Source organism: Vipera berus, assembly GCF_964194415.1.
Source record: "Vipera berus genome assembly, chromosome: 6".
In the NCBI taxonomy this organism is placed as follows: Eukaryota; Metazoa; Chordata; class Lepidosauria; order Squamata; family Viperidae; genus Vipera; species Vipera berus.
In genome coordinates, this window is record NC_138208.1 from 43,704,243 (window position 1) to 43,725,755 (window position 21,513).

At 41.3% G+C, this 21,513-nt stretch overlaps 1 protein-coding gene across 3 annotated transcripts in view; it reads right to left on the reverse strand.

The window, feature by feature from the left end:
• GRIP1 (glutamate receptor interacting protein 1) overlaps positions 1 to 19,798 on the reverse strand; it is a 351,911-nt gene extending 332,113 nt beyond the window's left edge. For all 3 annotated transcript variants that reach the window (XM_081331019.1, XM_081331027.1, XM_081331022.1), the window contains exon 1: positions 18,708 to 19,798. In XM_081331019.1, coding sequence (XP_081187145.1) covers positions 18,708 to 18,762 — 55 coding nt within the window. In that variant the 5' untranslated portion in view covers positions 18,763 to 19,798. The remainder of the gene's footprint in view (positions 1 to 18,707) is intronic.
• Between the last annotated feature and the right edge of the window lie 1,715 nt (positions 19,799 to 21,513).

Here is a 21,513-nt window from a genome sequence, read left to right on the forward strand (position 1 = left end):
AGCTACTCCAATAAAAACTTGTTCAATTAAAATCTTTGCCAGTGGCAATGCTCAAAGCAGAGACAGAGTTGCAGAGTACAGAGGGACAAAGCATTTTAAATCACAGCATTTCACTTGCAAAATTATTTTGTTGACTTCCAGGAGCAAACTTCCATAGATTTATAAAAATGTAAGAAGATCCATGCAGGATCAGACCAAAGTTCTACATCAACTTTACTAGACTTGGTGTCCTCCAATGTGAAAATCAATGTCTAGAATTATCAGCAATAGTTAAACAAACTAATGGTTTCTAGAATGGAATACTGGTTAGGAAAGGCTGTCTTACATAGTTTGGCATTCTGTTCCCATCATGACAAAGAGAAGCTGCTGAGCAGGATACTATACACTCCTATGTTCATATTTCCTTGCAAATAGTTCTGTCTCTGATGTTAAAAATTACTACCTTCCATAAATCTGTCTAGTTCTACTGTATTTTAAAACTGTCCATGTTTCACTATGTGCTATATTCGCTATGTGGATTCACCTCCCTGTATTACAATCTCTGCACAAGAACTGGAGGTCATCCATGACTTTGTGTACCTTGGCTCAACCATCTCCGACACTCTCTTTAGATACTGAGCTGAATAAACGTATTGGTAAAGCGGCCACGTTTTCCAGACTTACAAAGAGAGTATGGCTTAATAAGAAGCCGACAGAACGTACAAAGATCCAGGTCTATAGAGCCTGTGTCCTGAGCACACTCTTGTACTGCAATGAGTCTTGGACCCTTTTAGCACAGCAGGAGAGAAAGTTAAACGCCTTTCATATGCACTATCTCCGATGTATTCTTGGCATCACCTGGCATGACAAAGTTCCAAATAGCGCAGTCCTGGAATGTGCTGGAATTTCTAGCATGTATACACTATTGAAACAGCGACGTCTACGCTGGTTTGGGCATGTTGTGAGAATGGCTGATGGTTAGATTCCGAAAGATCTCCTGTATGGAGAACTAGTGCAGGGAAAGCGCCCCAGAGGGAGACCATAGTTGTGATATAAGGATATCTGCAAGAGGGATCTAGAGGCCTTGGAAGTGGACATTAACAGCTGGGAAACCTTGACTTCTGATCGCTCAGCTTGGAGGCTAAAGACGCAGCATGGCCTTCTCCAATTGGAAGAGACACTTGTGCGGCAGGCTGAGGCAAAGAGGCCGTCCCGGAACCAGAGAAATCTGGGGGTTGGACAGGGGACAGATTGTATCTGCCCTCAGTGTGGAAGAGACGGCCACTCTCGAATTGGCCTTTTTAGCCACACCAGATGCTGCTTTAGGACCTCTTTCCAGAGCACGATATCATAGTCTCTTGAGACTGAAGGATGCCCATGATGATGATATAAATATCTACCTGAGTTGCAAAATTACATGGGTATGTGGATTAACTGATGCTTAAAATGAATGTCTCTAAGCCAGTTATCCACCTGAATCTCTTGTAACCTGATATGGGCTATGACTATCACCATGTATGTTGTGAAGATTTTGAGTGGTATCAATAGGCCAAAGAGAAGAACCCTAAACTGGAATGCCTGGGTTCCTGCTGAGGAATTCTTTATAGAGGTAAGAAACTAGAATATGGAAATATATAAAAATATTCATTATAGATATATATAGATATAGGTATAGATTAGATATAGATTAGATATAGATACATAAATTAGATATAGGTACGGATTATATATATATATATATATATATATATATATATGTGTGTGTGTGTGTGTGTGTGTGTGTGTGTGTATACGTATACATAAATACATATACACACATATATATATGCATACACACAAACACACACACATTTGGTTCTAAAAATCTAGGATAGGATGGAAGCTCTCTTTGATAGTGTTTGAGCAATCTAAGATTCCTTCCTCTACAGATGCCGTTTCATTTTTTGTTTCTTCATTAAAGGCAACATTCTCAATGCAGTTGCAGGATTCTAGCTATAGTGCTTCCCCTGAAAGAGCCACTGTCAATCAGACCCTTCTATCCCTTTCCCAGGTGATAAGTATGATCTGGGCCAGGTACATTAACACACCTTGGAAGGAGTTACAGGCTTTAACTAAAAATAATGGCCATTAATATAAACATCAAATTAAATGACACAATAATATAAAGCAGTGATGGCGAACCTTTTAGAGACCGAGTGCCCAAAAACTGCCCCGCCTTTGCTCTGCCCTCCCGCCCCCCGCAGGTCCACCCACCACCTCTACAGCCTTCCACAGCAGATTGCCCAGGTGGCCAAGCAGCACCACGGCAGCCACGCCCTCCATCTGCACTCCGCATCATCATCTGCGTGTGATGGGGTGTGAGGGCGGAGTCTTGTCCCCGCTGCCCAGCTGCCATGTCCTTGGCTGCGCTGCTCTATGCAGGCCGTGCCCGGGGCGACTCTCCTTCGGGGGGCTGCTGGTGATGAGGGGGCCATGGGGTGAGGTGGGGCTGGGGTGACGGCACACTTGCCCACAGAGAGGGCTCTGAGTGCCTCCCTCTGGCATGCGTGCCATAGGTTCACCACCACTGATACAAAGCATTAAACCTTATGGTGGACAATGTTGCTCAACTAAAATATGCCAAAGGCTGTACTTTTTGGCCAAATGGCCCCTCAACAATTCTGTTGGTAAACATAAATATGTCCTCTGCAGAATCAGTCAGCAGCCTAAGGAGTCCCTCTCTTGTGGCAGATAGGATACAAGTCCTAGGCCAAGATACTGCCGTCCTCTCTTCTTGGGATGGCAATCTCTCTCTCTGAAGGACTACAGCCTCTTTTCCTCGTAGTAGCTTCAAATCTGTCCTTCTCCCCAGCACTTTGATTTTTCTCCCCCTGCTGGGGACTACATTTCCCAGCAATCCCATCCACGGCTCCTTCCTGTCCTAATTCCAGGGGAGAGGCCCCAACCAGCTAGCCAGCCTGCCTACCAGGAAATGCTGCTAAGGGAGCAGGCTACATGGGCAACATTCTCAATGCAGTTGCAGGATTCTAGGCTGAGCCAAAGCAAGCAGATCTGTGAAAAGCTATGGCACCTGACAAAGAAGTGGCAGTACAATCTGCTACTTGCTTGGCTGCACTGATTTGTTGTTTTGACAAGCAAAAATCCTTGGCCTAGAATAGAGTTGCTGGATCACTTATTGTCAAAAATAGGGAGAAAGAAACTATCTTCAGACACACATCTTTAAAAGCTGACAGCCTGCTAGACGGGTCTCCTGGTAGACAATTTGAAATAGTTGGATTGGTGCTATACAGGAACAACAGCCCATGACAATAAATTTCCATCTCTCTGTGTCAATCTGTGCCATATGACTTCCAGACCAAGTCTTCCCTGAGGCTGCATTAACCACAAGTGAATTCAGCATCAGATACCGCAAGAGGAAAGGTTTTTTGCTATAGTTTATATCAACTTTTCAGTTTTTTATTAATGGTATAGATGCTAGTTTTTTTCAGGTTTCACCTTCAGCTTTCACGTTCAATAGTTATAAGACTATTAAAATGCGCGTTCTCAATGTACTGCTTGAAAAACAAAATTCTGTGCTGTGTGCAGCCAACTCCACCTCTTCTATTTTGGAGGTTTCAATTTCAAGTAATTGTTACACATAATGTTGGTTACCTTCAACTTTAATATTTTCTTTAGGAAATAAGAAAGCACTGTCTTGCTCTGCCAGGTTATTCATCTGGCCATTGGACTCCCTGTTTCCACTGTCGCCTTGCCATGACAAATTGCCCAACTAGCCTCCAGATTATGACCATCTATCCAAGGAATCTCAAAAAGAACTGATCATCTCTCTCTGTTTCCATGACTACTGAATCCTGCCTCTTCCACTGTCCTGAATCACCTTCCAAAGAACCAGTGTAACCCACTTTGGTCTGCATACCATCTTTCCCATACTCAAAGCCTTCCCTATTAGTGAACCCAAGACCCAAACATCCACTCTGGCACTAAAACAAACGAAGTTGTTTTCATGATAACTGATCTGCCAATAATTTGGAAGGTTATTGTGAAAATCATCATTGAATTTTGACTGGCATTCTCTCCATTTGAAGAAGGATCTTATTCTCCCTCAATACTGTGAATGTGTAGTAATGTCCTGTGAGTGGTTGAACAGACATAAATGACAGTCCTGGGACTGTTATCTTGTGCAACAAAGGAATTTAGGCATGAGATGCAATGAAATAATTAATAAAGTGCTGGTGGTTGTGCTGATGTCATAAACTGGCCAGTTGTGTGTTTTCATATTAGATCTTAATACGATGCAATTTGTTCCCACCCTGTGACACTACTGAAAAGTATGTGACTCCTTTTGCTTTTTGTCAGAGTCAAAATAATGGGCTCTGGAATTTTAGAAGGCTATGCCCCATTCTGTCCAATCCAAAAACATTCTAGATCCCTGATGACGATATCAGTGCTATGACAATTGAGAAACTATAGCCATTTTACCTTTTGCTTTCCTTGTGCATCTATACCAGTGATTAATAAGAAACTGAAAAGTTGATATAAACTATAGCAAAAATCCTTTCCTCTTACAGTGTCTGATGCTGAATTGAAATGCCAACGTCTACCTGGACCCTGCCATTGGGGTTAATGTCATAGCAGCAAACCTAGAGGGGGAGGCATCAGAATGGCTGAATAGCTTGCACAACAAGCAAGCGCCCAAGCTATGAGACTATGACCTATTAATCCAAGGGCTGAGAGCCAGGTTTGAGGATGAATCCATAGCTCTACAGGCCAAGAAGGACATTCACAAAATAAAACAGGCAGGCAGACCAGCAAAGGAATATGTGTGTGAATTCCACAGAGTGGCGGGCCGAATTGAGCAGTGGCCAGAAAGATCCCTGGTGCACCATTTCAAGAATGGCCTGGACCCTAATCTGTTCCAAACCTGTGTTTACCGTTGAATTCCTGAACAACTACAGGAGTGGTGCCGAGTGGCAGTGAAGATGGACATCGAGCTGACCCGTTATAAGAAGCCGATTACCCCTGGACCTGGACCAAGGCCAGAACAGGCTAGACAACCACCTACCCGATGAACCCCAGTGACAGGAGCGGCAGAACCTCCAAAATCATCCTCGGGCCCACTGATCAAATACTTCAGATGTGGCCAGCTGGGCCACCAGGCAGCGGTTTGCCCTGTCCCATTCCCACAGCAGAAAAGTGGTTCAGTCCCACCAGAGAAAAGGAAAGTAAGCCAGCCATCTGCCAGAGAAAAATCAAGTTGGATTGCTTAGGAACCAGCTGCCCAAGTCACCTCGCCTACTCAAGAGAAGGTAGAGAACCCCACCGACCCAGCCACAGCCCTGGCTCCTTACGACAGCTATGATGAGAGGGAGAGCGACCCAGTGATGAGTCAACCTATTCCACCTTTCTCCCTCTCTGCCAAACTTATACTTCCTAAGACAGAAGCTCAAATGGACTTACGGATACTGGTAGACTCGGGGTGCTCACGATGCACTATCAGCCTGCCGACAGCTCTCAAACTGGGCCTTTGGGTGAGGTTACTCTCCAAACTCATGAAATTTAAACAGGCAGATGGGTCCTTAATGGGAGGAACTTTAATCACCCATCTAACGGAGCCGGTGCAGCTAGAAATAAGTGAACATTGGGAATTCATCTGATTTGTGGTGGCTCCAAAAATGACTGAAGAAAATGAACTGGAACTGGAGCCAATGAAGGTCGAGGGAGAGATGTCTGTGGCTTCAGAGGAATGTGGGGAAGAGCAGGCTGAGACAGGCCAGGGCCTTTCAGGACTGGGACAGGATGAACATGAGAGACAGAGCTCAGGTGATGAGCAAGGGCCACCCCGTCCTGATGCTAGAGCATGGAGAGTGAAGAGGAGGAGGAAAAAGCGCAGGCATTATCAACTACTTGGGAGGAAAGCACCCCACCCCTCTCCACAAGGCACACCTGGAGACTGAGAATTAAGGAGCTGCTGTGGGGAGGGGCATTTGTTGGGAAAAAAACGCTGAATGCTTGGAGTTTTGTGTGTCATTGGTGATCTTGGAAACAACTCTCTGATCTCTTGTTCTGTGTTGTGATTTCTGCTTGGAAACCCTGAAATTCTGACCATTGGACTGGCTGACAAACTTGATTTGGTGTTCAAAGACCTTGGATTGAATTTTGGCTTCTCTTCTGAAAATGCTCAGGCAAGCTTGTATTTCCACATACTTTTGGATGTATGTTTCTTTCCTTGTTATCTACGTGGCCTTGAGAAAATTGCTCTTCTAATCTAACTGTGTGTGAGTCGAAACATGGAGGAGGACGGCTTGTTCCATACACACACTTTCTCTGCCTGAAAAGTTAAAAACTTGTGAAACTATTTGCAGCCAGAGGCTGCTGAAGGTGTGTGTGTCTTACTTTGTTCTGCAGCTTGCCAGAAATGTGGGAGCATTTGGGGAAACTCTGCAGCAAATAAAGGGTGGTTTGAACTTCCAGTTGCCTGTTTTGCCTCTATGCCGTGCCCTGGGTCATCACAGAAACCCTTTATCTGGTGGGAAAAGGGGATGAGGACCCTGAGATTGCCCATAGGACCATCTCCCTCCAGTTCCTCCTTTGATGTTAGTAGGGGGACAGAGTCACCAGCCAAGTCAATAAAAATTGCCACCATTCCCCTGCCAGGAGAGCCACTCATTCCCAGTGAATACAGAGTTTTGTCAGAAGAGTTTAGTGAAAAGGAATGTGATGTCCTGCCACCCCACAGGCCAAATGACTGCACCACTGAAATTCTACCAGGAACCAAACTGCTAAAACCGAAAATGTATGCCATGACTACCATTGAGGTGGAGGAAATGCCGCAATACATCAACAAGAATTTGGCCAGAGGATTCATAGAGCCGGCCAAATCCAAAGTAGCAGCCCCAGTATTGTTTAGGGAAAAGAAAGATGGGCCACTTAGACTCTGTGTTGATTTTAAGGGGCTCAACTGTGTGAGTATGGAGAATATGTACCCCCTTCCTCTAATGAAGGACTTATTAACCCACCTGGCAAAGGGGCAGATTTTTATCAAATTAGATCTAAGAGAGGCTTACTACCGCATGAGAATAAAAGAAGGCGATGAATGGAAAACTGCTTTTAACAGTCCTTTGGGTAGCTATCAGTTCACAGTTATATCATTCGGACTACAAGGTGCTCCTGCTGTGTTCATGCAGCTGATTAACCAGGTGTTACATGATCACCTGTACAAAGGTGTTTTAGTGTATGTTGATGACATCTTAATCTATATTGAGACTATGACAGAGCATGTAAGCTTAGTGAGAGACGTGCTGAAAAAACTAGACACTAAGCTCTACATCAAACTGTCAAAATGAGAATTTCATCAGACATGCTTGGATTACATAGGCTATAGAATTTCCAGCAAAGGCATCGAGATGGATCCAACAAAAGTGAAGGCTGTTATTGAATAGCAACTTCCAAAAACTCGAAAGCAGCTCAAGAGCTTCCTGGGATTTGCAAACTTCTACCATCAATTCATCCCTTTGTTTGCTGAAATCGCTTTATCCCTGACAGAACTGTTAAAAACAGGCAAAGAAGAGGGGAAGCCTCGACCTGGTCAACCACTGCAATGGACTATGGAATGTCAAAAACTTTTGAGAACTTAAAAAGACTTTTTGCTGCTGAGCCAGTCCTAAAGCACCCCTACCCAGAGGAACCATTCCTGATTCAAGCTGATGCCAGCAATGTAGCTGTAGGGGCAGTACTCTTACAAAAAAAATCATAGCAGGATTTTACAGCCCTGTGCTTACACTTCAAAAAGTTCACTGACACAGAGAGGAAATGGGCTATTTGGGAGAAAGAAGCCTTTGCAATCAGATGGGTTTTACTGACGTGGTGCAATTTCCTGAAGGGGAGCAAGGTGCCTTTTGAAGTATGGACTGATCACAAAAATCTAGAGGAATTGAAAACTCCCCATAAACTATCCTCCAAACAAATACGCTGGGCGCAGTACTTTAATCATTTTAATTTCACTCTTAAGTATATACCGGGGGGAAAAATTTCTTGGCTGATGCCCTATCCAGATTACCCCAATATAAAAGCCAGTGCGAACAGATTATTGATTCCATTATGTCAGCACCACAGGTTATTTCGCAGATAACCCCCCCCCAGAGACCCCAATCTGTAAAAACTCCTACCCCTGACAATCCGTTAACAAAGAAGTTAAAACAAGAACTGATCAATGATCAATGGTTTAAGGACAATCAAATCCTCCTTACCCATAAGGAAGGGTTGGCGTACAAGGGGGGGGATTATATTAGCCTGAATCACTAAGACTCCAAGCACTCCAGCTCAGCCATGATGTAAAACAGGCTGGCCACTTCGTTTATTTGAAAACACTGCATTTAATTCAGAGGCAATTTTGGTGGCCAGGCTTAAAGAAAGATGTCGAGAACTATGTAAAGCTGTGCAGTCTGTGCTACCAAGAGCATTCCTCTCCTGCCAGTTCTAATGGGACAGGAAAACATAATTGGAAAAAGGCAATCTCTCAAATAACTTCACTCTATGAAGGGATTTATCGTTAGCTACCAGTTGTTTAAATTGAACTCAGAAGTATATAGCAATCAATGTTGTTCACAGAGTAGAAGTTTAACATGATGTGATCAAGGAGCAGGCATAATTGCCTGCATTGCTGCATTTTATACTAGATGCAACTTCTGGATTGATTAGGTTGCTTCTTAAAAGCCAGCAACAGCATTGGGCCCTGATCAAACCTGGGTTTCTTGAGGTCATTCCTAAACAGCCCTGTCAGATTCAGCTCTCTCTTGGCATAACCTCTAAAAACTCTGTCTTTTGGTGCTATCTCTTCAGATCCCAATGTTCTTCAGAGCTGAATGTAGGAGGTTCCAGATTCAAGTCAGAATCTGCTAAATCTATGGCAGGAATGGTTAGGCTTCTTGTTGCATAAGTATGATTGAGGGGCCCTGACCAAATGTTTGTTGGGATGTTTTCTCCAATCCTCTTCTTTAACATGAAGTGACTAGGCCATGATATCAGATTTCACTGGAATAGGAAACATTAGAGGAGAGAGAAGGGTTGTTTATGGGTAGTTATGCAGCATGACTATTAAAGTGTATTATCTGTTGTGGAAGCCTGTCTCTGATTTCCCTTTCTGATGTAGATCCTTTCATCCTTCCACAATAGCAATGGCTCTAAACAGCATGTACAAGACAGCCTAGAGTTCAAATGAAATAGCAAGGCTAGGCATAAAACTGAAAACACACGTGGAGGCAGGACCATTGCAAAAGAGATTTCTTAAGTCTAGGGGAGGGGGAAATTGTGAGAGATTCAGAAAAATTCTGCTTTAATTGTGCTAAATATAAGTTAGTCTGGGGAAATTACTTTGGCAAACTTTCAAGATTCTGTTATATTACTCTACTAGCAATAAAGATGGTTCAAGAAATCCAGGTAGCTTGTTACCTGACCTTGCAGATCTTGAAAATTTCATTAGAACCATGATAATACTGAAGATGATTCTGAGTGGACTCCCATACAGAGACAGAATCCATGTGTCATGCACAGCTATTATGCACTCATTTGTATTTTTCCTTCCATATTTTTTTTGAGCAAGACTACAATATTCTGAAATTTTCTAAAGAAAATTTTTTCCTCATTGTTTTCTTGACATTACTTTTGAATCTTATTGGCAATACTTTGGAGACAGTGCTATCATTTACATGTATAGTATATGAAGTGACGGAAAACTGCATTAAAATCTTCCAAATGTTGGTTTATTTTTTAAAATCAGAATTGTAGTTGGCTTGTTACTTAACATTGTTGGTTTTGATTATGTTGTAAATCATCTTGGAATTTACAGTGAAGGAACTACGGTATACATTTCAGTGAAGAAACTAAATATTCATATATCTTTAAATTACAGAACTTAAAGTGCACTATTATGACATACATAACAAATTCAGTGTAAAAAGTCCAAGAATAAGTATTTCTATAATTTTATCTCCAGAGAAACTCAGGCTATAAATTAAAGCCAGATAAAAAAGTGAATGGAGATACTATTTTATTGTCTAAAAATGTAAAAGAAAAATGCAGAAAAGATTGAAGCTCAGAATGGTAGGTCATATATATGCAAATCACTGGAAATACTGAAATAAAAAATACCTACTGAAGGGTTTAGGGATGTAAACAAAATATCTAGGTAGAGGTTTAGTGCATTGCTAATACTTACATGTATTTCTTCAAAATACAATATTAAGCATGTTACTCTTTATTTAGGCACTTAAATAGTGTTAGCAAACAAGTGACATTAATTTGCAATACATATCAACTAATAGTCATGATGTGACGTAAAAAGTATAAATTACCTTCCAGCAAACCTGCTACTATAGTAATCATTTTAAATGTTTAGCCAATCACCTTGCTTTCCTCTAAAATGAAAACACTTTGCAAAAACAAATAGAAATAAACAAACTTACTATAGCATGAGCAAAGAAATCAAAGTAGAAAAACATGTTCAAATGAAGAATGGTTGGAATACTCTCTTTGAAGGAAAGTATCCCAGCTGAATTTTTCTAGAAAAAAATGACCAACATTTCTTCATTTTAATTATTGTCAAATGTTAAAGCAGAGGGGGGAATCTCCAGTCTATAGATTGGATGTGGCCTACAGCTGCCTTTCCTAAAAATTAGGATTAAAATAACTGTCTTCATATTGTGGGAAGTCACCCCCCAGAGAAGGAAATATTAAAATGACAGAAAAATATATTTCCCTAAAGGATTTTAAAGAGGGAGAAAAGCATGCTCAGTTTTCTTAATAGCCCCAAGTCTCCCTCCCCCAAACAGAAACCAACTCTCCAGAATTGCAGATGTGTTAATCTTGTCAGAAAGACTGGAGTCAGGAAACTGGGATTAGGAAGAAAGATCCCTAGAATCAACACCAAAAATCTAAGAGTCATCAGCCACAGCCTCAGGGAAACAGGATATGACCCTTGGGACATGATAGAATTAACCCACCACCATCAGAATACCAGAAAGGGCACACCCAGACTCAGATCAGAATACATGACACAGGAAATACAAAGCTTCAAACAGGAACAGGAAACGACTCCATACAAATGGCTCCAGAGGGTATAAAAACCCACTCCCTACATGTGCTAACTTTCTTTTTTCCAGAGCCATCTTCCTGTCTGGCTCTCCTCTTCAATAAACTGCAACCTTCTTTCTAAAGCAGTCACCATATTGTTTATTCCCAGCTTGGACTGAACCATGACGAAGACTTTTCCCTCAACAATATGCAACATATTGTCTTTTAATCTCTACTGTTCCAATGAAAGGTTTTAAAGCCTAATTACTAGCTGGAGGGTGGAAAGGGGAAAAATCAGAATAAGGGAAACAAAGAATGAAAGGAATAATAGGGAAAAGAGATTGAACATGAGAAACAAAATAAGGAACTGCTATGCCATGCAGCCCACAAACTGGTGAACTGGTTCCCAACCCCTGTAATACAGCCATCAGATTGAAAAAAGGTCCCCATCCTGAAGTTTAAAAATCATGTATTATCTGAAATGCAACCACTCCACCGCTTATATGCTTAAATTATATAAAAAAATTCAGAACAAACATAACTATAACTATATAAACAAACTAGAAGCCATAAACTTGGATAAACAAATCTCAACAACTTGAGACTAGTATCTTTTTCCCCTTTTGCACTCTGCTTCTTCACTCTCAACAAGAGGTTCTTTAGTTCCTCTTGTTCCTAAGGCCAATTTCATTTCACATTCTAGGATGACTGGCTCGAGGTCAGTGACTACCTCATTGTGGTTATCAGGGATGTTAAGCTTGTTCTTGTATAGTTCTTCTGTGTAATTTTGCCACCTCTTCTTAATCTCTTCTGCCTCTGTTAGGTCCCTGCCATTTTGGTCCTTTATCATGCCCATTTTTGCATGAAACGTTCCCTTCATCTCTCCAATTTTCTTGAAGGGATCTCTAGTCCTCCCTATTCTATTGTTTTCTTCTATTTCTTTGCACTGTTCATTTAAGAAGGCATTCTTATCTCTTCTAGCTATTCTCTGGAATTCTGCATTCAATTGGGTGTATCTTTTTCTCCCTTGCCTTTCGCTTCCCTCCTTTCCTCAGCTATTTGCAAAGCTTCCTCAGACAGCCATTTTGCTTTCTTGCATTTCTTTTGCTTTGGGATGGTTTTAGTTGCTACTTCTTGTACAATGTTGCGAACCTCCGTCCATAGTTCTTCAGGCACTCTGTCTATCAGATCTAATTCCTTAAATCTATTTGTCACCTCTACTGTGTATTCATCAGGGATATGATTTAGCTCATACCTGAGTGGCCTAGTGCTTTTCCCTACTTTCTTCAGTTTAAGCCTAAATTTTGCAACGAGAAGCTCATGATCTGAGCCACAGTCAGCTCCTGCTCTAGTTTTTACTGACTGTATAGAGCTTCTCCATCTTTGGCTGCAGAGCACATAGTCAATCTGATTTCTGTGTTGACCGTCTGGTGATGTCCATGTGTAGAGCCGTCTCTTGGGTTGTTGGAAAAGAGTGTTTGCTATGACCATCGTATTCTCTTGACAAAATTCTATCAGCCTGTGCCCTGCTTTATTTTGTACTCCAAGGCCAAACTTGCCTGTTATTCCGGTTATCATTCGGCTTTCTACTTTAGCATTCCAATCCCCCATGACGATAAGGACATCATTTTTGGGTGTTAGTTCTATAAGGTGCTGTAGGGCTTCATAGAACTGGTCAATTTCATCCTCTTCAGCAACAGTGGTTGGGGCATAGACTTGGACTACTGTGATATTGAATGGTTTGCCTTGGATTCAAACTGAGGTCATTTTGTCATTTTGGGGATTGTATCCCAGTATTGCTTTTCCTACTCTTTTATTGACTATGAAGGCTACTCCATTTCTTCTGAGGGATTCTTGCCCACAGGAGTATACCTGATGGTCATCTGAATTAAATTCACCCATTCCTGTCCATTTTAGTTCGCTGATTCCTAAGATGTCGATGTTCAGTCTTGTCATCTCTTGTTTGACCACGTCCAGCTTTCCTTGATTCCTGGATCTTATATTCCAGGTTCCTATGGAGAAAAAATCTTTACAGCATCGGACTTTCCTTTCACCACCAGATACATCCACAGCTGAGTGTCCTTTCGGCTTTGGCCCAGTCGCTTCATTCTTTCTGGCGCTACTAGTACTAGCCCTCCGCTCTTCCCCAGTAGCATATTGGACGTCTTCTGACCTGAGGGGCTCATCTTCCAGCATCATATCTTATTTTATTCTATAATCTAATAAACTATTACAAACTGTAGAAAAAAAGAAAAAAGTATCAGTTTTAATTTCTTTGGTGGCTGTTCCTTTGCTGAATCACTTTCTCTTTGGACTGACAAATGTATGATGAATTTATCCATGTTTATTAATATGTACCACTACCCGCTGGTTCAGGGGTCTTCAAACCTGGCACTTTTAAGACTTGTGGACTTCAACTCCCATAACTCCTCACTCCTGGTTGAGGAATTCTGGGAGTCAAAGTCCACAGCTCTTACAAGTTTGTAGAGCTAGCTGGTTGGCCTTTCTGAGCTCTTCCACAGTGTAGTAAGAATGCACCCCCCATCCCTTCTCTTTACCCTTAAACAGGGCTTTTCAAACAGTGGTACAGGTACCACCTGTGGTACATTTGCACCTAGCAGGTGGTACACAACCACTTTAGAAAAGTGGTAGCGGGGGAGGGGAATGAGCTGAAGTGGTGGCAGCACCACACAATTGCTCCCATGCCCAATCCTGCTGAAGCATCCCTTGGCCTCATTTCCAGGTGGCAGCGGCCTGGAGGAGGCCTCTGAGGCCGAGATCGGGCCTTTGGAGACACGTGGAAGTGTCCTCCAGCCTCATTTCCGGGCAGCAACAGCCTGGAGGAGACCTCTGAGGCCTGGATCATGCCTTCGGAGGCATATATGTCCTGAATTGTAAAGATACACTGTGATATACTGATGGTTTTTACTTTTTATATGTAAAAGTAACACTTTGGTTGTGATTTTTAATGATCTGGAGCGGGACTTGGATACTGCATCTCTCTTCTACTTGACCTCTCAGCAGCTTTCAATACCATGGTCAATGGTATTGGGGACAGGGAGTGGGGGGGTTTGTCCTAGTGTTGTCTTAGTTTACATCCTTTTACATCCTTTTTCTGATGCCATTTCTAGTCAGCGTTGATCAGGAGTGAGAGATCCAATCCTCAGCCCTTGCTTTGTGGGGTCCTGCAGGATCAGTGTTCTCTCTGCACCTATGTGAAACAACTGGATGAGAGCAGGGATGAGATATTATCAGCAGCTTACGTTATTCATTGAACATCTCAGTCTGTGGTGAGTTAAGCGACGCTGCAACTGCCCTCTCATGGTGCCTGGAGGCTGTTGAGGTCTGGATTGGGAGCAACAGGTTAAAATTGAACTCTGGCAAGATGGGGTGATTTTAAATCCTGGGCTCCTTTGTTCTTGGAGAATTACCATCCTTGGTCATGGATGGAGTTGCTCCAGACAGACCTGGTACATAATTTGAGAGTTTTCTTGGACTTATGTCTCCTGCTTAAGGAGCAGGTGGCAGTTGTGGCCAGAGGCTTTGCACTACTGCATATTGTGTGCTAGTTACACCCATTCCTGGACCAAAGGTCTCTTCTCACATTCACTCATATCTTGGTCACAGTGTTTGGTCTATTATAACATGCTCCACATGGGGATACCCTTAAAGAGCATCCAGAAACTTCAATTGGTTCAAATCCAGTAGTCTTCAGGATTTTGGACAAATGTGTACATGTGTCAACCCATTTGTGGGAGCTGCAGTGGTTGCCTATTTGCTTCCAGGTGCAATTCAAAGTGCTAGTAATCATCTTTAAAGCCTTACAGGCCAGGTTATTTGAAGGACCACCTCTACCCAACTGCATCTACCCAACCCACCAGAGCAGGAAGGCAGGGCATATTGTGGTTCCCAACTATCAAGGAAGTACATCTGGTGGGACCTAAATAAAGGACTTTCTCTGTGGTAGTTCCCTACCTTTGGAACATTACAGTATACTCCCAAAGATAAGACTGGCTCCTACTTTGTTGCTTTTTCACAAGGCCTTGAAGACAGTTTTTGTCAGTGGGCTTGGGAACCCCGTTCAGAGCTGCTCAAAAGCCTTGTCCGATTGAGTTGTCACTGGACAGCATGGGGCAGATTTAAACTGTAGATTTTTAATATTATATGCCCTTGAGCACTGTGTATTAGTTGGGCAGCTATAGAAATCTCTTTAATAAATAAATATATTTGTGAAGCAAGGTTTTATCTCAGTATTTCCATTACAGACAAGTTATATTACAGACACTATAATTCAAATATTTTATATACAATATTTTTCTAAAATATTTGCCTTTTCAAATTTAAAAAAATACAATTGTTTTAAATATCTTTAAATTATTGAATTGGAATCGAGGCTGTGATATTAAATATCTTGGTCTAAAATCCAATAGGAATATACACACACATACATACCTAATTCAATTACAAGGTTGAATTTGGAACTGTAAAGACAGAATAGTATTTTCCTCCCCATGAGTTACAGTATTTCTGTTTTTGTTCAGGAACAAATGTTCTAAAGTAAGTCAATCCTGGACTAAAATATAAATATATATCTTCATTTTATTATTATATATTTGGTATTATTTTTTATTTTATTTCTAAATTTTTAGTATTTGGCAAAAGTTGTGTAAACGCATAAGCACTTTTTTCAAGGCAAAGTTAGTGACTACAAATTATTATGAGAAAAAGAACTTCAGTAGTGAACTTCAAGCTGGCTGTTGAATTATTTAGGGCTCTTTCTAGGTGTCAACAATGAAATGTAACCCAATATAGTACTTTCACCCAGCTGACTGAATTTGTTGTGTTGAAAATGATATGGATGAAATTCATTATCTCTTTCAGACACCTCTTTCTAAGCACAATTAAACACATTTTTTCATTATTCCAGTTTATTGTATATCTATTGCCAACAATAAATATACTGTACATATATTTGAAATAAGGCATTCTTTGAACAAAACAAGTTGGCTTCTGATCTTCAGAATAAAAATATTATGTACTAACAGCAGAGGGAGTTATAAACAAACTGGCTCTGAATCAGAATTTAACTGTATTTATAACCGCTTTCTAAGTCAACACCACAATGAAACTGTTTAAACTCTAGCTATTTTTCTGTGGGTTTTTTTTACATCTTCTCTCATCATCAAATCCTAATTCAACACCAATTTACGTATTTTGATCATTTTATCTATTCCTTATAATATATAGAGAGTATATTTTGGTAGAAAGAAAGAAAAAATCTAAAACAGCATTGAAGTTTTTCTTTACCCATTAGTGAAGACGGAGCATTATAAGTGGAACTCTCTCAGAAATCAAACTGTTTATTTGTACCAAGGAGGAAAAAAAATAAGAATGTAACATTAATTGGTGAAATGTGCTATGATAATTACATAAACTTAAAATAAAATTAAGCAAACTAGGTTATAAACTGTTTAAAAAGATTATACATATTATTTCAACACAGCATATAAAAATATAGCCAAAGTAGTTGTTGAACTTGATACCATAATAAGAATAAGAAAAGAATACAAGCAAAAATTAAATACAGTATTATTGATTCTGATTTTTATGCACAAAATTGATTTATTGCCTTCATATTACAGAAATCTTTTGGAGTTTTTTTCTCCATGAAAAAAAAGCTGTATCATTTTGTGACATTATGATCATCCATTTTCCCCCCAAACTATGTAACTTCACTCAAATGTATATTGTTTTTGCATTTGATTTATATTAGGCTGCCAATATGGATTAAAATTCAGTACATTTAGTTTGGGTAGAAACAAATAGGATTTCATTGATTACCCTCTAAATGATATTTAAATAATCTCTGTCTCATTATAGTCACATCTTACAAACCAAGGATCTCCTATGTTAAATAAATGTACATTTTTTCAGTTATATATTTAATCCTGCAGATCTATTATACCACAGCCTAAATTACAGCTCTCTCACACATAAATAATACAAGCACACAATTTGTATACAGTGAACCCAGTGGCTTCTGAAAAGCCGTTTGAATGAGCAATGGATTCATTCAATTTCGATTTTGAAAAATTATCAGAAAACATGGAGGCCAATGTGTTACAATTATACAATGCAGTAAATAACCAAAGCAACCACATATTTACAAACAATGTTTGCTGCAGTCAATTTGTCTTTCAATAAATTGGCTTATAATCTTCCCCACCATTCAGTAAATCACACTGCGGCTATTATTATTACAGTAGAGATAAATTGTGAAATATTTTTTCCCAAAAGTTTTAGCAATTCCATTTTTTCCCCTGAAATGATCTGTATATGTAATTTTTGTAGATATTTTGCATGATTTCTAAATAAGCAATAAAATGTACAATCTTTGGAGATAAATGATAGTTTTGCAAATTTAATCAAGACCTATTTTTACTTTTTCTGACATCAAAACATGGTCTTTCTTTTCAGATACTTTTTAACACGGATGAAGCACACAGCTCAATAATAATAGCAGTAAATGAACATTCTGTAACCTTCCCAACCACACTTAACAAAACAACACTTAATAAGTTAAGGCGAGCCTATTAACTGAAATCTGTACATTTTCTTTTATCTAGATTTTCTGTCAGCTACTTTAAGACTATGGATACAGAGGGATCACTTATTTCAGGGCCACAAGTTATTATTGCATGATAGACCAAGAAAGATCCCAGCTCAAAAACAAGAGCATGATTTCTCCAAGGTTCTCTGATGCAACTTTAAAAATCAAATATTTAGGATCTTGAATATCTGAAAAAAGAGGGATCCCTTGAAATAGTGGAGAATCTAGAAATCTGAATGCTTTCAGAAAAGCACAAAATCATTGTTTCCTTGCTACAAAATCTACTCCTATAGGAAGCAGAACCCCAAGGATTGTGCCCCTGTTCCGGAATCTCAGAATTCCATAGTTTGCCCAACACCCCGTTGGGAGAGTATCAGACGCTGTGACTGGATGCCGAATTGCTTGTGGAGAATGGGTGCCCTGAACCAAAGGCCAATCCATTTGAAAGGAAAATCACAAACCAGAACGGAGGTACTTAAACTCTCCTCCCTTGTCACATCACCCACAAAATTTGGAAGCCCCGTTCCAATACCCTAACCAAACGCAGCTTCTCTCTGTCAATCTCTCCTTCACCACCACATGGAAGCTATTAGAGCCCCCCATCCATCCCCCAGCAGAGGCTTAAACTTTGCCAAGTCCGTACATTTCTCAAGGAGATCCATGGTATCAAGAGGGAAGCCAGGCTCGATAGAGCATTTGTCTCAAGGAGCACCCTCTTTTCCCCGCCCCGTAGGAAGCAAGGGGACAAGGCAAGGCGAGACAAGGCGCCTAGGCAAAGAAAAGTTAACTCGCGGAAGAGAAAGTGGCGCCCCCTCCTGCTTTAGCGGCCCATAGGAGCCTTTACCGAGACACTCCCCCGTTTGCTGGCAGCCTGCCTCCCCGCCTCGCTTCTCTGCCTCTTGGAGGAGAAGGGGAGCGCGGCGCGAGGCGGAGTGCACCTGAGGGAGGGGGGTCGGGGGGGGTGCCGAGGGAAGGGGGTCCTGCTCAGCCCAGCCTTTCCCTGTCGCGGCGCCCCCGAAGCCTCCGCTTTGCGCCCCCTACGCTCACTCACCTCTCTCCTGCTCGGCTTGGAGGCAGACGGGGATGTTCTTCTTCCAGCCCGGCATGGCTCCTTCAGGGCTGCGGCTGCTGCTTCTGCTGCGGCACTAACAACAGCAGCCGGGAGCACATTACAGTCCAAGGCGGCGGCGGCGGTTGTCCAACCACCAGCCCCTATTCCCCCGCTTACACTCCCGGGGAATTGCGGCGGCGGCGGCGGCTCTTCTGGGCAGGAGAAGCAACGAGGCGGGGACGACGCTGCTGGTTGCAACGCTGCCTCAGTTGAAGGAAGGTGCTGCTGGGGAAGAGGAAGGAAGGGCAAGGGGGCGACACCGCATGCTGGCGGGAGGAGGAGGAGGAGGAGGAGGAGGAGGAGGCTCTCCCCGGTTCAGCTGGGGACATACGCGCGCAGTGGGGTGAATGAAACGGTGGGGAGACTCCGCTTGCTTCGCCTCGCCGCTGCCAGCAGGTGGGAGTGCTGGAGTTGCCGGCTGCACAATGGACGAAGGGCGGGCGGGAAGGAAGGAAAGAGGAATGAGCCAGTGGCGCTGCTTTCGCTGGAGACGCCTCCCCTCGACGCCCGGGAAGAGCGGGAGACGGGCACCCCGGAGAAGAAGGAGCCGCGGATTCAGGAGGAAGTCAAGCACTGCCGCGCGCCCGCCCCAGGAGGGAGCGAAGTCGGCCACGCGTTGGGTGGAAGATGCACCCAAAATGTACCAGGTGGCTTGGACTCCCCCTCATCCCGTATGAACATTAATTAGCTAAGAGAATATCGTCTCCTCTCCTTCCATAATCCCGGCTCTTCCCTCGATCTCCTTTCTTGCACCTAAATCCCAACTCTCCTTCGGTACTGTTTTCCGTGCCATTGGATCTTCAGTAACAATTGCGCCTGTATTTTTGTTCATTTGAACTCGGAGAAAATGCACAGTTCAATGTAGTGCGACACTGCTCTTGGCGATTTTATTTATCCCGCCTATCTGCTACACAGTTTTAAGGCAGGTTACAAGTACAGTTAAAACAACCATAGAACACTGCACTACATAAAATTGTGGTGTTAATGGAGCTACCCCTAGCAGAATCAGTTAAAGGTTCTCCCTCCATCCTAACAAGTGGACAGAATTTGTGCCTCTCAGATCTAATTCACTCTTTCTTAGTCCTACTGACCTCAAAGGGTTGCTGTTGTGGAGAAAATAGGAGGAAGGAAGATTAGATATGTTTGTTGCCTTGAGTTACATATAAAGCAATAAAAGCTGGATAAAACTCAAATAAATACTGGGGGATTAAGGAAAAAGATCTCTCTTCTTTTATTTTAAACAAAATAATTTATTCCATTGTGTTTTGATTGAATCTGAACCCACAAATACACAATACACAGTCCTTCCAGAGTTAAATACTTCTAAGAATAACTTAATTCTGCTCACTCCAGGTGTCCAAACCATTTGTGTCACTTGCTTTTTTTCTATCCAGATGACTGAAATGTATATGATTAGTTTATTTGAATCTACAAGGATTCATCTGTATCCCAGAATGAAACACTTATTGCTGTGCTGCTTCAGGCACAGTTTAATGCTGGACATTGCTCTCTTGTCAGTTTTGTATGTAGGATTTTTGTATAAACAAGTTGCATCAAGAAAATTCTGGTGACTACAGAATATTTTGAAACAAAACTCCCATATTTCCTATTTAGTCCTCTAGGCCAGGACTTACACCTTATTACTCCCAAGAAAGTCTGGTCACAGGATAAATTCTTCTGTATATTTATTGAATGTGTGCACTAGTGTGACTTTTTTAAAAATTTGACTCCGTTTCATTATCCTAGGTTTAACTGAGAAGGTTCGAGGGATACTCTGTTCCTCCCAAGTGGAATGATATGCACAGCAAGTTCCTAAAACTATCAATGCCTAATTATATATTTTTGCAATTTTAGACCACAAATCAGATGTTTATTAGGTTTACTTCTTTAAAAAAAAGTTTGACTTAGGTTTTGATTTCATTCTTTGTCTGTTTTTTTCAAGAATAATAAGGTAATAAGAAAAATAAAGCTAAACATAAGAACTAAAATATCCACTTCATTCCTAGAGTAAGAGGAAATAGTTTTAATTAAAGCGGGATGTCTTGAAGATTAGGATCACAAGGATTCCATGCAAAGTCAAAGGGAACTTCCTCTTATAATTCGTTTTCTTTCCAGTCTAGAGGAAGTGATCAGGTAGGCACACAATGTAGCATTTTCCCATTTTCTAAATGTAACTTCTCATCCTTTCTGTTAAGAAAGAGATCTGGTAAGTAGATCTTGGATCTGAATTCCTGGGGAACAAAGACAATTGGAAATTGATAATTTGACTAACTCTTTAAAGAATATCCGTGTACTGAGATAATTTAGTGAAATAAACCTTTCTAAATTTTTGTACTACCATTTCCATCTGATGAAAATTATAGGAGCTGAAGTCCTGAAATACATAGAGGGAACCTCTTTAAGAAATGTTGCCCTACAATATTCATTTGTTATTGCCTTATAAGCTTTTTCAGGAAATAAAAACTAATCGCAAAAAATACATAAAGTAACACCTTTATTCTTTATAAAAGCAGAGTATTTGCTCCGCTTAACCTCTACAATATAATTTTTTTAGATTCCAGGTAGATTTTTGATAGCAGCCAGATACTATTTGAGCTTCTGCTACAGCAACATAAAAGCAGATTCAGATTCTTGGGCTCCATCTTACAGGCATGTATATACTTTGGCTCTAAAATGAACAACCTAGTCACTATAACTGTTCTCTTATAGGAAATTAATTATTTAAACAGCTAAACAATATGTGAAC